The sequence below is a fragment of the Doryrhamphus excisus genome, linkage group LG1 (assembly GCF_037039965.1).
Source record: "Doryrhamphus excisus strain RoL-2023G ecotype Guam linkage group LG1, RoL_Dexc_Guam_v1.1, whole genome shotgun sequence".
In the NCBI taxonomy this organism is placed as follows: Eukaryota; Metazoa; Chordata; class Actinopteri; order Syngnathiformes; family Syngnathidae; genus Doryrhamphus; species Doryrhamphus excisus.
In genome coordinates, this window is record NC_136357.1 from 615,323 (window position 1) to 632,029 (window position 16,707).

Below are 16,707 nucleotides of genomic sequence, written 5' to 3' on the forward strand. Positions count from 1 at the left end.
GCCCATGTCATTTGTTATTTCCATAAACAATGAAAGAACTCACAGCACACAGAAGCATCTTCATTTGTCATGTATTTTATTTCTTTTTATCTGTTTTTGTCTGTACTATATTAATGCAATCTGGTTAATTCACATTTAAAAATCAGTCATTGACCAGACGCACTGAAATTGCTGATATTCTTTTTTTTTTTTTTTTTTTTTTTTTTTTTTTTTACAATAATCACAGAGACTGAAAAACCCAGTCCTGGGGGGTTGGGGTGGGGGGAGGAGAAAAAAAAAAAGAAACGTCTGCATGATTTTCTGCTTTTTAATTTGTTCCTTTGTCCTTCTTTCGTAGTAATTACAAAAAAGCAAAGAAAAAAATAACAATAATGATAGAAAGGAGATTTGGGAACGGACTTACTTAAGAAACTTACGACTGGCAAACGATCACAACACAGCACAAATACCTACCGACGCGGGAACTCAAAGGCAGAAAAATGAAAGAAGAAAATCATACGGCAGAAAACAAACGGAGGGGAAGAGAAAATGACCATTTTCTAGAAACTATTTAACATAGTCCCAAACAAAAGGTGGTTTTTTGCTTTTTTTCTTTTCTCTGTTAAAAAAATAACAATCCACACGACCATGGTAACAGAATTTGGCAGGGACGATTAAAAATACTGCACATACAATACCTTGTTTCCTTCCTCTCTTTCCTTCCCTTCGTCTCCTTTATTTAATAGCATTTGCCATTAATATTCCTTCCCCCCGCTGCTGCTAATAGCCACACCCAGTGGTGCGATCGTTACACTTTTACATGTGAGTGGCAAATGACACTTTGATTGGCTGTGATGTGGAGATGTAGCTCCCCCGCCGGCTCCGGGTCGGGGGCCCCGACTGAGCCCAGAGTTCCTGCCGGGCCTCGGTCTCACTGCGCGTGCTGACTCAGTGTGTGGTTCTGGAGGGGACGGGGGCAGAGAGGGGAGAAGTGAGAACACATGATGGGAGAAATAATGGGCTACGTGAGCACTGCGCTGCCCCCCCCACCACCCCCCTTCCTGCACAATAATGTCTGAGACAGACAGCGACGACTCCTCATTTCATCACATGTGACATCAAATGACAGGCAAGAAACAAAGGAAGTCGAGAAAATGGAACATTTACTCCTACAGTTTGCCTCGGTGATTGCACCACATTGCAGAATGGGGCAGTAGAAGATACTATAGGGAGGTTTCTGTTCCCAACTAAAATGGAGAAAAAGAGGTTTTTGGGAAAAGATGCATGCTTTCACTTTTGACACAAATTTAGTATATTTAGCTAAAATATCACTGCACGGCGACCAAGTGGTTAGCGCGCAGACCTCACAGCTAGGAGACCCGAGTTCAAGTCCAGGGTGGGTTTTCTCCGGGTACTCCGGTTTCCTCCCACATTCCAAAATCATGCTAGGTTAATTAGCCACTCCAAAATGTCCATAGGTATGAATGTGAGTGTGAATGGTTGTTTGTCTATATGTGCCCTGGGATTGGCTGGCCACCAGTACCCCGCCTCTCGCCCCAACACAGCTGGGATAGGCTCCAGCACCCTCTGCGACCCTCGTGAGGATAAGCGGTAGAAAATGAATGAATGAATAGCTAAAATATGAAATAATAAAGAACACAAATTATTTATTTACAAATGAAATCTTTACAATTTTCAATTTGGAACTGAACCGTGTGGGTGTCCACGCATGTAAACTTCCCTTTGTACCCTTCTTCACGCTACACTCCTCCATCATTTTTTAGTGGGAAAGATGCATGCCGAGCTCTTCTCAAATGCACTTCCGCCAACTTGTGGCCGTTTTCACAGCTTAAAAACGCACCAAACATGATCTCCTCTATTGTGCACTTGCATCATCACCCTTCTTTTTTTGCCTCTCGTGCAGAAAAACATAAAATATGCTTAATAGAAGGCAAAACAGTAAAGCAGAACATGTTGACAACGACCTAGCTTACGTCGACATACATTTGTTGACATAAAATCTGAGACCCAAAGTGTGTCGTATTTCAGAATGTCTTCAACTAGGATTTCCATTATCTGATCTGATTGGTTAGTCCCGCTATGCAAATGACCCCTTCTTTGCTATGAACTTACCTATGGTCTACTGCTGATTACTAAAGAACGGGGAATTCTGATGAAAGCTGCGAGTCCCATCTTTGTTTTGGTATGTTCCATTTTTAGCTAACAATACAAGACAATATTCTACGTGCCTTGAAAGATCAGTCAAAATCCTCTAAAATGGCCGCTACTGGAGGGGATGTTTTGAAAAAAGAATCAGACGAGTGGTTAGCGTGCTGACCTCACAGCTAGGAGACCTGAGTTCAATTCCAGGTTGGGTTTTCTCCTGGTACTCCGGTTTCATCCCACATTCCAAAAACATGCTAGGTTAATTGGCGACTCCAAATTGTCCATAGGTATGAATGTGAGTGTGAATGGTTGTTTGTCTATATGTGCCCTGGGATTGGCTGGCCACCAGTCCAGGGTGGACCCCGCCTCTCGCCTGAAGACAGCTGGGATAGGCTCCAGCACCCCTTGCGACCCTCGTGAGGATAAGCGGTAGAAAATGAATGAATCAGAAGAAATGTGTCGGCATCGTTGCGAGTATTAAGAAAATGAATACCTTGAAAGTCTTTAATTTATGAAAAAAGGGTGGCTAGTCATCCCATGTTATACACAGGAAGTGAGCAAAACATCACGCATGATCTCCCTCACATGCACACACGCCTCCACAGCCAGTCCTCGGTGGCTCCTGCATATCAGCTGCAACAGGGAGCTGAACTGATAATCTGGATTTGTTGGTTTGGAACGTGAAGCCATCACATCTAAAGCAGGGGAAATACTGTGTGTGTTTGTGTGTGTTTGTGTGTGTGTTTGTGTGTGTTTGTGTGTGTGATGGCGAGATGATTGCAAAGATTTCTCTGGGAATTCATGTGTGTATCATAGAGAAATTTCCTCCACTCATTTTCCCCGGGTTGTGCAGTTTGTCCCAGCGAAACCTTCCTTATTTCTCGGTACACAACTCCCACAGAGATGTTCCCCAATCGACGCCCACCCTGCACCCCCGGGCTCCCATCAGCACCCCTAAAAAGCAGCTTTCTGCGATGAATCACCCCGGCTCACAGACAGATGGGCCCCACTACAGACGGGATGTTATGAAGATGAGAAGAAGGGATGGTGGGAAGAAAGAAAAGAAAGAGGAGAAGGGGGCGGACACAGCACAGAGGCGAGGTGGGGGGGCTGCTTGGGGACCCAAATATGAAGGATTATACGGTGGTTTTGGCTTGATAATACTTATTTGTCATTCCACGCTCCTTATCTTGCGGAGCATGTTTCCTTGTGTGTGTTGAGAGTCCAGTGAAGTTCTAGCACGACCAGGCGAGCGTAAATTCCGTATTCATGCAGCGACGTCAACCTAACACGATGCCTGACTGTGTCGCCGTGCACACGCGCACGTGTCCAGTCAGGTCACAGACGCTGGGAAACTACCCACCACCACCATGGGGACACTTCCTCTCCCAACCAGTAGAGGTCAGGCTCATTCCTCTTTAGGAGGCGAGAGGAGCGTCCCGCCAAAACGACATCACTGCTTGGTTCTTGTGCATCATTTCAACCTCCGAGACCACAGAGGGAATTCAAATAAAAGAAGAAGTCAAATTACGAGAAGGTAAGTGAAGGTAAGAGAGAGAGGGGGCGTGTATTGATTCGGAGACGGAACATAAGGGCGGTGGAGGAGGGCGAGATGGAGGGATGCTCCCCGGAGGCAGAGCAGCTGAGGCCAGCAGGGGGGGTTTGGGGGGGGGGTGACCAAACAGGATGAGAATGTAACAACACATGGATGACATCCACATGCCATTTACAGTACATCTCATATCCTGTGTACAATGCTTTAAAACACCTTTAAATATGATTGGGGGTGTAGCGCCCCCCCTACACACTCTCAGCATGTCTACATTCAAAGTGTGGCCCCGGGGCCCTTTTTTATTGGCCCTCGGCACATTCATAAAATACTATTCAACAAGAAACATACAAAAATAATTAGTATAATAATAATAATAATAATAAGACCAGGGTTCAATTCCCACCCTCGGCCATCTCTGTGTGGAGTTTGCGTGTTCTCCCCGTGCATGTGTGGGTTTTCTCCGGGTACTCCGGTTTCCTCCCACATTCCAAAAACATGCTAGGTTAATTAGCCACTCCAAATTGTCCATAGGTATGAATGTGAGTGTGAATGGTTGTTTGTCTATATGTGCCCTGTGATTGGCTGGCCACCAGTCCAGGGTGTACCCCGCCTCTCGCCCCAAGACAGCTGGGATAGGCTCCAGCACCCCCTGCGACCCTCGTGAGGAAAAAGCGGTAGAAAATGAATGAATGAACGAATAATAATAATAAAAAAAATTGTTGATAAAATAATAATTTTGTAAAGACAATATTAGGGGAATACATAAAAAATATTTAAATACATATTGTTGATGGCATTATAATATTACAAGAACAAATATAACACAAATATATATGTATGTAACTAGTTATTTTTGTAGTGGAGTAACTCGGTTACTTTTTTGTAACTAGCAACTAGTAACTATAACTAATTCTTTCATTCATTCATTTTCTACCGCTTATCCTCACCAGGGTCGCGTCGGGTGCTGGAGCCTATCTGTCTGCCTACCTGTCTTGGGGCGAGAGGCGGGGTCCACCCTGGACCGGTGGCCAGCCAATCCCAGGGCACATATAGACAAACAACCATTCACACTCACATTCATACCTATGGACAATTTGGAGTCGCTAATTAACCTAGCATGTTTTTGGAATGTGGGAGGAAACCGGAGTACCTGGAGAAAACCCACGCATGCACGGGGAGAACATGCAAACTCCACACAGAGATGGTTGAGGTTGGAATCGAACTCGGGTCTCCTAGCTGTGAGGCCTGGGCGCTAACCACTCGTCCACCGTGCATCCGCAACCATTATTTAGTCATTATTTTGCAGATGTTCGGCTGTAGATGTCCAATTCCTTATATGTGGTGTGTATGGCCACAGCGCAGCTGCAACGACAATAAATGTCAGAAGCAATTCATTGCGTCTCTTCCTCAGAAGAAGCGTTTCCCGGGCCAGACTAGACCAGTCCACATCCAGGCCTGTCATTGTTTTTCCTAAACTGCTTAGAGAGAGCGAGTGGAAAAACCAGCAGAGCCCAGGCCCCGTGGGAAATATGGCCCTGTCACATTACCTACACACACACACACACACACACACACACACACACACACACATTGCATTCCTAGCTAAGAGCACATACATGCATAGGCAAACAAAAAAGTGCAATTCACAATAATTTATGCAGACTGAATATGTGCACACACACACGGTCTCATGTGGAAAGGTAGAAGGGGAAAACGGGGGAGAGAAGAGGAGGAGATAAAGAGAAAATGTAATCTGCTTTGTCGAGCTCGCTCTTCGCCGTTATCTTAGCGCCGCACGCTAAACGCGTACACGTGCGTTTGTGTTGATGTCGACGCTGCCGATGCTCGGGGCTTCTTGTCTCTTCTACTGACGCCGTGCGTGTTGGTGTACTGATCATGTCCACAGTTAGGATAGCCTTTGTAACATCACTGTCCTCCCATTCTGTGTGGAAGTGGTACATTTTTGCCTTTTTTTGTCCTTCATCCCCACTCTATTTGAAACAATCTCTTACGTTTAGAATGAGTAAATTGGAGAGGCTAACTGGCTAACTAGTTAGCTTTGCTAGCTCCTCCAGTCCCGTTCCCACAGTGAATGCTAGAGGACTTCATTCATTCCACACAACATCCAGCTCTACAATACTACAATACCTCACAGGATTTCCATGCTTTAACTATGAAAATAGTCGGCACGGCGGACGAGTGGTTAGCGCACAGACCTCACAGCTAGGAGACCACGGTTCAATTCCACCCTCGGCCATCTCTGTGTGGAGTTTGCATGTTCTCCCCGTGCGTGCGTGGGTTTTCTCCGGGTACTCCGGTTTCCTCCCACATTCCAAAAACATGCTAATTTGCATGCTAACATGCAAATTGTCCATAGGTATGAATGTGAGTGTGAATGGTTGTTTGCACCCCTGCGACTCTTGTGAGGAAAAGCGGTACAAAATGAATGAATGAACTATGAAAATATTCATGGTTTAAATGTTCATATTTACTAATATCACAGTTGGGTGTGGGACTATTTAACAGCGATAAACGAGTCATAATAAATAACTGTCATGGCGCAGAATAAGAATAATGTACACTTCAGGTGAAGCCGTGTGCGAAGTGTAACAACAGACATGTAACTTCACCGTGTGCCCACAAGGCATGCTTGGTAGTGGTACCTCCCCTCAACTCTACAGTATAATGGTACATTTCATGTACTACAGCACGAGTCTAAAATCAGCGTGTCATTAGGCACAAATGCATGGCGGCCACAGATAGATCGCAGTCCTGTGGGGAAGCACCAAGTGTCAAACGTGTGTATACCGTATGTGGGGGTAATTGGAGCAAGCCCAAATCTTGTGTGTGTGTCCCATCCCGGCTGCCATTTTGAACAGCAAATGAAAAATCACCTTAGTGGCCTTGCGGTCTTCTTTGAGTTCAACGTATTTTTAGCTCAGTTTGACATTCCTCCAACAACGCGTGCCTGAGTGTATGTGTCTGAGACCAGCAGATGGGCTAGCCCTCTTCCTGTCCTCCCTGGCTTGTCTTTAGCCCCACCCGCCCAGGACAGGATGCTGCCTCGGGAGCAGCTTGAAAATAAACGCACCCTGTGCCCTGAACATCCCACCTGCACGCATTCCCTGCTCCGCACACGCTTCCTTCTTTCCCCGCGAGTTTTGACCGTGTCTCGCCTCCATCTCGGCAGTGGAGCAGGAAATGACACCCCTTTCACAGTAAAGCATCCTTCGCAGATCCATCAAAAACATCCACAAGCTGTCGAGCGAGTCACAATCCTGATTTGCTGTGTTTTCTTCCCTCGGGGACTTCCCCTCTCCTGGCCGAGACAGAAATGTTTGAGGCGGTAAACACACCCAAAATACACTCACAGCATGAAGGGCACGCACCCAAAACCACAACACGGGATGCCAACGCACACACCGCTTCGCAGCAAAGGTGCGAGTTCCCTGCTGGAGGCTGTTACACAAAGGAGGAAGTGACCTCACTTCCAGCACACACAGCTAATCACCCCCCGGCACCGCGTGACACGCTTGAGTCACACCGCTCACGCAGAGAACCGCACGCATACGCACGACACGGGATGATCTTTCCCAGGCGCACACGGGGACAAATGTACTCAGAGGAATGTGGTCCGCGTAGACTGTGGTGAGGCTCCGTGCCAGATGAGGACTGGAGCCTGCAGACATGGCTGACAAGACTAAATAGCAGCCAAAACACAACCAAATACGCCAGGCCTGACATGGAATACTGACATGGAATACTGACATGGAATACTGACATGGAATACTGACATGGAATACTGACATGGAATACTGACATGGAATACTGACATGGAATACTGACATGGAATACTGTCATGGAATACTGTCATGTCACGGCACCCCGCAAATCGGAACATTTGTGGTCCAAATCGTTGCTTTTTAACAAAAACAATTCAAACTGAGATGGTAGTCATAAGGCTGCACGGTGGTTGAGTGGTTAGCGTGCAGACCTCACAGCTAGGAGACCCGAGTTCAATCCCCTGTCTCTGTGTGGAGTTTGCATGTTCTCCCCGTGCATGCGTGGCTTTTCTCCGGGTACTCCGGTTTCCTCCCACATTCCAAAAACATGCTAGGTTAATTAGCCACTCCAAATTGTCCATAGGTATGAATGTGAGTGTGAATGGTTGTTTGTCTATATGTGCCCTGGGATTGGCTGGCCACCGCCTCTCGGTCGAAGACAGCTGGGATAGGCTCCAGCAACCCCAGCGAACCTCGTAAGGATAAGCGGTAGAAAATGAACGAATGAATGGTAGTCATTAATACGTACATAAGGGCTAATGTCAGACTTTCCTTGAACGCACCATAGTTACGTGAGGATAAGCGAAAGTGAAGCTAATGCAGTGAAACCTCGGTTAGCGTCATTAATCCGTTCCAGAAGGTCAGACTCTAACCAAAACGTACTCTATCCGAATCAACTTTCCCCTAAAGAAATAATGTAAATCCAGAAGTCCAAAAATGTTTGTTGACAAACACATGATGTCACGTGACAGCAATATGGCCTCCGTCACCACTTGTGTTTTTTAAAATAACGGTACATTCTTTGTGGGTTAGTTTTCAGCCGTGATGGAAAGAAAAGCAGACGCTTGTGGTGCACGGTGACTATGCTAGTTAGCAAAGAACTACCAAGTCGACTGCTGGTGACATCATAGCTAGATGACAGAACTGACTTCTGGTTCGGGTTTCGTTGCTTCCATACCAAAACTTTAATACTGAATCGTGAACGGATCCATTGTCCTAGAGTCCAACCTGATATAAGATATAGTCCCGGATCACATACTAAGGTATCCTAAATTATGTCTATTCTTGCCAGGCATGGCTTGGGTTTGCATGAAGGGTTTTACGTTCTCGATGTGACCACGTATGCACACGCCGCCGCCATAACAAGTCTTAGTGATCAGGTGAGGCTGGTTCTCTTTTGTTTTCTCTCTCGCTTCCCAGTTGCAAACACCCTCAAGTCTACGGATTGAAGAAGGAAACCGTGTGTGTGTGTTTGGTCCCCGTTCTAATAACCCAGTCTCCCAGAGAGCACTGGGGCAACCCAGTACTCTACCTTGGAACGCCAAAAGATCTTCACATCAAATTGTCCCTCTTGCGCGGGCACACACACACACGGAGGATCAGAGAGTATGCACTGTGACTTCACATACCATTCACAGCCAAAAGCAACACCCAAACACCCCCCCCCCCCCCCCGCCCCCAAAGATAGAACCCTATTGTCAGTTCAGCCACATACACACTTCTACATTATTCAGTCTGAGGGAGACGGTGAGGCTCTTTGATTCAGACAAGACAAAAACAACATTATTCACAGATACTAACACCGGCACACCTCATGGAAGCCGTTAGCCACATTGACCTACAGAGGACCCGCAGGGAAGCAGGAGTACAGTACACCCATATTGTGGTAGCAAGGGACTGGACGTACAACTGTTCAATCACAGAATTAGTCCATAAGCAAATACATAATGCATCGTTTGGATAGCAAAATGATTGGTAGCCAGGGAGAAGCCAGAGACTTAAACAGTTAGAGTGTGTGTAATACTACTAAACTAAATACTACTAAACAGCAGTATAATCAAGTAGAAAAGTAATTCATCACCGTCTTCATCCTCCACCTGGAAACTAAAACCAATAAAGTCATTTTCTTCAGTGTCAGAACTGAACAGCCAAATAATTCCTATGTCACACACTTTGTCAGCCCCTCTCTCTCTTTCGGTGTCTTTCTTTTTCTGCTCAGAACTTCGCATGAATTGTTTAAAGATATGAAGTTTCTGTCAACTTTACGAGGGATTTCTCACCGGGTTTAATGTTATTGTTATTTCTACGCCATGGATGTGTAAACATGAATCCTGTTGCATGATGTCACTGTGTAGCAAATGTTGCTTCTTCTTCGTTGGTGTTTGCTGCTGTTTCTTCTGGTCGGCGACAAGGCCATTGAAAATAAGAGCCGAAATAAAAACATTTGAATGACCGCGGGAGAATCGCAATGTTAAGACTCAAGTGTTATTGTTTGTTTAAAGACGTACAGTAGTGAGTTCAGCTGCACGGCGGTCAAGTGGTTAGCATGCAGACCTCACAGCTAGGAGACCAGGGTTCGATTCCACCCTCGGCCATCTCTGTGTGGAGTTTGCATGTTCTCCCCGTGCTTGCGTGGGTTTTCTCCGGGTACTCCGGTTTCCTGGGATTGGCTGGCCACCAGTCCAGGGTGTACCCCGTCTGGGATAGGCTCCAGCACCACCCATGTGGGAAAATTATGTAAATTTTAAAATGTTTCAACTGGAGAGGATTTTTTTTACTTAAAATACAGGAAACAATCCAAACAGGGGTGTATATATATGTAGTATTATATTGTTATTTTACTACTATATTGGGTAATAGGAGTGTAACAGTGACTATAGGGGTGTTATTTTATGTATAGGCTCTAATATGTTAAAAAAGCATATTTAGTACGTATGTGTCTCTGTATCGCTGTGTATACCTTTTTTTATTTACAAATTAATAATGATCGGCCGAGTGGTTAGCGTGCGGACCTCATGGCGAGGAGACCCAAGTTCGATTCCACCCTCGGCCATCTCTATATGAAGTTTGCATGTTCCCCCCGTGCGTGCGTGGGTTTTCTCCGGGTACTCCGGTTTCCTCCCACATTCCAAAAACATGCTAGGTTAATTAGCCACTCCAAATTGTCCATAGGTATGAATGTGAGTGTGAATGGTTGTTTGTCTATATGTGCCCTGTGATTGGCTGGTGTACCCAGGGTGTACCGCGCCTCTCGCCCAAAGACAGCTGGGATAGGCTCCAGCACCCCTGCGACCCTTGTGAGGAAAAGCGGTAGAAAATGAATGAATGAATAGAGTAGTGAGTTCATTTTAATTACAATTAAAACACACTACAATTGAAGCTGTGGCTGGTTATAACATGTCACTGTGATGAATAAATAATCCTAAATAAATGAGTGCCAGAGGCCAACTCTGTTGGGTACAATCTTATACTGGCTCCTGTACTTCCAGTATATAGTACAGGTGCTCTCGGTACTCTATACACTACGTGTTGTTTAATTGCATCTAAAAGCATTGCATTGCTGTCAGCATGCCAAACTATAATATTCAACACTGCCGGGACGCAGAACAGGTGGAGAGAAACAACAACACACACATCCAAAACAAAACAAAACACCCCCCGCCCATTCACTTATTCATCTGACCAGCAATCCACCCTTGGAGCGCTGATGCAATATTAACTCGCGCTAAAGGAGAAGAGCCCATCCAGAGAAATGAAATGAGGGACGGCTGGGGAGGGACTAGCGACGGAGGGGTCGAAGGGAAACTTTCAGGGTAGACGCTGTACAACAGCACCCCCCGGAGGCTAAAAATAGAATGTGATCAAGAAGTAGGGGGGGGGTCGGACACTGAAGACGGGGAGAGAGCGAGCCTGAAAGACAGAAGTCTGGGACTAAATGAGATCTGGAAGGACCTCGCTGATCAGGGCCACAGCATTTCTTATTTACACCCCCCCCCCCCCCCCCCCTCGGTCCCACACACACAAGCACAAAGACACACAGCAAAACATGTCTTATTTACCAGCTTACGTCTGCACTATTTATGTGGCACCAGGGAGGGGCACAGAGGAGAGGAAGAGAGGAGCGGGGCTAAAATATGCATAGGGGCTGCTTCTTCTGGGACGCATGGGGGGGTAGCAGGAAGAAAGGAGGCGGGAGAAAGGACCGGAAGAGTAAAAACAGGAAGGTAAAATAAATATGGCCAGCCGCTCACAATATGGCGGAGAGCGGAGAACTTAATAGGGAGAGATGAAACGAAGGAGTGAAGAAGGAATGGGTCTGCAGGGAGGGGGGATGATGCAGCGACGTGTCCGTGCTGCACTCACCCCTGGGTGGGTGTGTGTGAGGGAGATAGAGGGAGAGAGCGTGAGCAGGACATCACATGGAGCCTCAGAGGGACTGAAAGGGGCCAAAGTGTTTTCCGGCGAGCCAAACAGCCGTCTTCATCCATCCGCACCTCATTAAAACACCCGCACCATAAATGCTAGCGGTGGCATTAACCTCCGTGGTCGTTGCTCTCCATCTCCCCCTGCCTGCTTTCTGTCCAGCCCACTTAGGGATGCTTCCCGTGGGACATTGGAGTAGAGTGGCAGGCCAGGGGAACCGTAGAGTTGGAGGGGAAATGCAATCTTTAGGATGACTTGGGTGGAAATTTAACATGATCTTACTTTACACTTTCACGCATCATTACAGTGGGCGTTCACACTTGGAGTCTGGTACGGTAGATCCTCGTTTTCCACTGGGATTACATAGCGGGATAACCAAGGAATGGCAAATATTACAGAGTAATTTAGTCGCCACAGCTTGAGGACCCTTCCCCGTTCACTCTTAAATATGCCTCACACGCATTTCAAAGCATAAAACACTAATGAACAGTAAAGTAAAGCATTCTAGATCTTCCAGGATCTGCACCTATTCCAACCACTTCCAAATATGGAAACCTCATTATCTGAAACTTTGGAGTTTCTCATCTGAGGATGTTTCCCAAGTGACCCAACCTTTGGTAGAAGGTGAATGGATAAATGGACAGTAAAAATTATGGTGTGTTCAAGGACATTGAGGAAAATATAATATCAATAAAGCAAAAAGGCACAGCGGTCAAGTGGTTAGCACGCAGACCTCACAGCTAGGAGACCCGAGTTCAGATTTCACCCTCGGCCATCTCTGTGTGGAGTTTGCATGTTCTCCCCGTGCATGCGTGGGTTTTCTCCGGGTACTCCGGTTTCCTCCCACATTCCAAAAACATGCTAGGTTAATTAGCCACTCCAAATTGTCCATAGGTATGAATGTGAGTGTGAATGGTTGTTTGTCTATATGTGCCCTGGGATTGGCTGGCCACCAGTCCAGGGTGGACCCCGCCTCTCGCCTCTCGAAGACAGTTGGGATAGGCTCCGGCACCCCCGCGACCCTCGTGAGGATAAGTGGTAGAAAATGAATGAATGAATGAATGAATGAATGAATGAAGAAAGCAAAAAGATGAACATGAACAAAAATGCCCTGTGATTGGCTGGCAACCAGTCCAGGGTGTACCCCGCCTCTCGCTCAAAGACAGCTGGGATAGGCTCCAGCACCCCCGTGACCCTCGTGAGGAAAAAGTGGTAGAAAATGAATGAATGAATGAACAAAAATGAAATATATCTAGCAGCTGTTTTAAAATGATTATAAATATATATTATGAAAGATGTGGTATATCCAAAATGATGTACTGTGTCAATCAAAACGGAGCATTAGCGTGTCCACCAAAAGCAAACCTCTGATGGAGATATTTAAAGGATCCGTGATGAGATCATTTCAAGGTTCATCCTTCACGAAGACGTTCCCAGGTGAAGTCCCCGGGGATGCTGGACGAAGATGAGGGATGAAGATGAGTTATGGAGGCGCGTGAGGTGTGAGTTGTGTCTGTGCGGACATTAACCGACAGGGTCCAACAGTTAGCCTGCTGCTAAATGGACCGGCCGGCCATATGCCCGCAACCTCCAGTCCTACATCACAGTCACCGTGTGTGTCTGTTGCCCGTAGGTTTGTCTTCTTACCAAGAAATTGGGTAAATGTTGTTCTCAATTTCGATATCTGATTGGCTCAACGACGTCTTAGACTAGTAATGCGACTAAACTAGTAATCCTCCCGTGGTAGAATTCCTTTAAGACTGTTGTTCCAAGCGGTTCTGTAAAAAGGCACCTTTAAAGAAAGATCATGAAGTCATGTGATCTCACTCAAATGCTAATGAGCGCTTCAAAGCAAAGGTTCAAGATGAATTACTCAGCAGAATGAGCTTTGTTATTCTTATAAAATGACAGCCACGGCTCTGTTGCGGACTTAATCACAATAATCTGCAGTGTTTTGTTTATTCTGCATCAATTATTAACACTTTCATCTGCGCGGTGTCACCGTGCTCACTGCCTGTATTTATCAAAGTTTGCAATAAAACATCACTGTGGCATGAAGGCACCTTTCTGGATCATCTCTGCTCTTTTATTGGACTTCTCAAATAAATAGCAATGAGTCCCCTAAATGACCCCGGGGTCACCGCAGGGGCGGCAGCTAAAAGTTTGACTGACTGGTGTTTGGCCAGCAGATTTAGCAGGTCACTGGTCTGCTGCGAGATGGCTGGTGGAGATAATGACATGGAGGAATGAAAGACCAACCATTAACCTCGTCACAGACCAGGCCGCAGCTGGCCCAGGACCGTATGCGCCCTCTTCGTATGCTTGCACGCACACGCACGCACACGCACACGCACACGCACACACGTCTACATGACATCACACTTGCCAGCATCTTGCTCAGACTACCACAAGAAAACCTGCAAGAGTGAGAAATAAGATGCCGTCGAACTGTCTGTTTAACTAGTAACTAGTTACTTTTGTAGTGGAGTAACTCGGTTCCTTTTTTGTAACTAGTAACTAGTTACTTTTGTAGTGGAGTAGTTACTTTTACTTTTACAAAGTGTTTATGTAGTCACTTTTTTGTAACCAGTAACTAGTTACTTTTGTAGTGGAGTAACTCGGTTCCTTTTTTGTAACTAGTAACTAGTTACTTTTGTAGTGGAGTAGTTACTTTTACTTTTACAAAGTGTTTATGTAGTCACTTTTTTGTAACCAGTAACTAGTTACTTTTGTAGTGGAGTAACTCGGTTCCTTTTTTGTAACTAGTAACTAGTTACTTTTGTAGTGGAGTAGTTACTTTCACTTTTACAAAGTGTTTATGTAGTCACTTTTTTGTAACCAGTAACTAGTTACTTTTGTAGTGGAGTAACTCGGTTACTTTTTTGTAACTAGTAACTAGTTACTTTTGTAGTGGAGTAGTTACTTTCACTTTTACAAAGTGTTTATGTAGTCACTTTTTTGTAACCAGTAACTAGTTACTTTTGTAGTGGAGTAACTCGGTTCCTTTTTTGTAACTAGTAACTAGTTACTTTTGTAGTGGAGTAGTTACTTTTACTTTTACAAAGTGTTTATGTAGTCACTTTTTTGTAACCAGTAACTAGTTACTTTTGTAGTGGAGTAACTCGGTTCCTTTTTTGTAACTAGTAACTAGTTACTTTTGTAGTGGAGTAGTTACTTTCACTTTTACAAAGTGTTTATGTAGTCACTTTTTTGTAACCAGTAACTAGTTACTTTTGTAGTGGAGTAACTCGGTTACTTTTTTGTAACTAGTAACTAGTTACTTTTGTAGTGGAGTAACTCGGTTCCTTTTTTGTAACTAGTAACTAGTTACTTTTGTAGTGGGGTAGTTACTTTCACTTTTACAAAGTGTTTATGTAGTCACTTTTTTGTAACCAGTAACTAATTACTTTTGTAGTGGAGTAACTCGGTTACTTTTTTTGGAACTAGTTACTTTTGCAGTGGAGTACCTCAGTTACTTTTTTGTAACTAGTAACTAGTTACTTTTGTAGTGGAGTAGTTACTTTTACAAAGTGTTTATGTAGTTACTTTTTTGTAACCAGTAACTAGTTACTTTTGTAGTGGAGTAACTCGGTTACTTTTTTTGGAACTAGTTACTTTTGTAGTGGAGTAGTTACTTTTACTTTTACAAAGTGTTTATGTAGTCACTTTTTTGTAACCAGTAACTAGTTACTTTTGTAGTGGAGTAACGCAGTTACTTTTTTGTAACTAGCAGCTAGTTACTTTTGTAGTGGAGTAACTCGATCATTTTTTTGGAACTAGTAAATAGTTACTTTTGTAGTGGAGTAGTTACTTTTACTTTTACAAAGTGTTTATGTAGTCACTTTTTTGTAACTAGCAGCTAGTTACTTTTGTAGTGGAGTAACTCAGTTACTTTTTTTGGAACTAGTTACTTTTGTAGTGGAGTAACTCAGTTACTTTTTTGTAACTAGTAACTAGTTACTTTTGTAGTAGAGTAACTCAGTTACTTTTTTGTAACTAGTAACTAGTTACTTTTGTAGTGGAGTAACTCGGTTACTTTTTTTAGAACTAGTTACTTTTGTAGTGGAGTGACTCAGTTACTTTTTTGTAACTAGTAACTATAACTAATTATTTCATTCATTAATTTTCTACCGCTTATCCCCACCAGGGTCGCAGGGGTGCTGGAGCCTATCCCAGATGTCTTTGGGCGAGAGGCGGGGTCCACCCTGGACTGGTGGCCAGCCAATCCCAGGGCACATATAGACAAACAACCATTCACACTCACATTCATACCTATGGACAATTTGGAGTGGCTAATTAACCTAGCATGTTTTTGGAATGTGGGAGGAAACCGGAGTACCCGGAGAAAACCCACGCATGCACGGGGAGAACATGCAAACTCCACACAGAGACGGCCGAGGGTGGAATTGAACCTGCGTCTCCTCGCCGTGAGATCTGCGCGCTAACCACACGTCCACTGTGCAGCTAAGTAAAATACCCGACACCGATGCCAACATACAGTAAACGGCTTGTAGCGTATTACAAAAAAGGTCCAGACCACCTGAACAGATGAAGGTCACAGGATGAAGGTGAGCACCCAACCTACCTGCAGTTCAGTCTGAAAGAAGAACTTCTGCGGGCACTGTGAACAGTCGTAGATCTTGTCCTCCTGACCGTGGACGGCAAAGATGTGCTGCTGCAGCTTGTTGGCCTGTACAAACACTAGGGGGGGGGGGGGCATGTCAGACATGCGTCCAGTACATTTGGGCTACAAACCCACAACAGATGCTCTGTGAGGGCAGTAAATGCAGTCCAAATAACCGCGTGTGTAAAGCAAATGAGGAGAGGGTGAAGAGTACGACTTCCGCCAGAGAAAGAGGAAACGAGGGAACTAAGCAGCAAAAACAAGAGTAGCTATCCTCAGCAGACCTTGTGATATTTATCAATAAATTATCGCTTCTTTTTTAACTTCTGCTCTCGTGTTGTTTCATAGTTTAAAAAAAATCCTTTCTTTCTTTTGCTCCCCTTTTGTTTCAGCAAACTTCT

The 16,707-nt window shown here is 44.9% G+C and overlaps 1 protein-coding gene across 2 annotated transcripts in view; it reads right to left on the minus strand.

The window, feature by feature from the left end:
• Nucleotides 1-59: 59 nt before the first annotated feature.
• znf423 (zinc finger protein 423) overlaps nt 60-16,707 on the minus strand; it is a 140,065-nt gene continuing 123,417 nt past the window's right edge. For both annotated transcript variants that reach the window (XM_058076285.2, XM_058076286.2), the window contains 2 exons: nt 16,268-16,383; nt 60-940 (listed from right to left, as the gene is read on the minus strand). In XM_058076285.2, the coding sequence (XP_057932268.2) occupies nt 911-940; nt 16,268-16,383 (146 nt within the window). In that variant the 3' untranslated portion in view covers nt 60-910. The remainder of the gene's footprint in view (nt 941-16,267; nt 16,384-16,707) is intronic.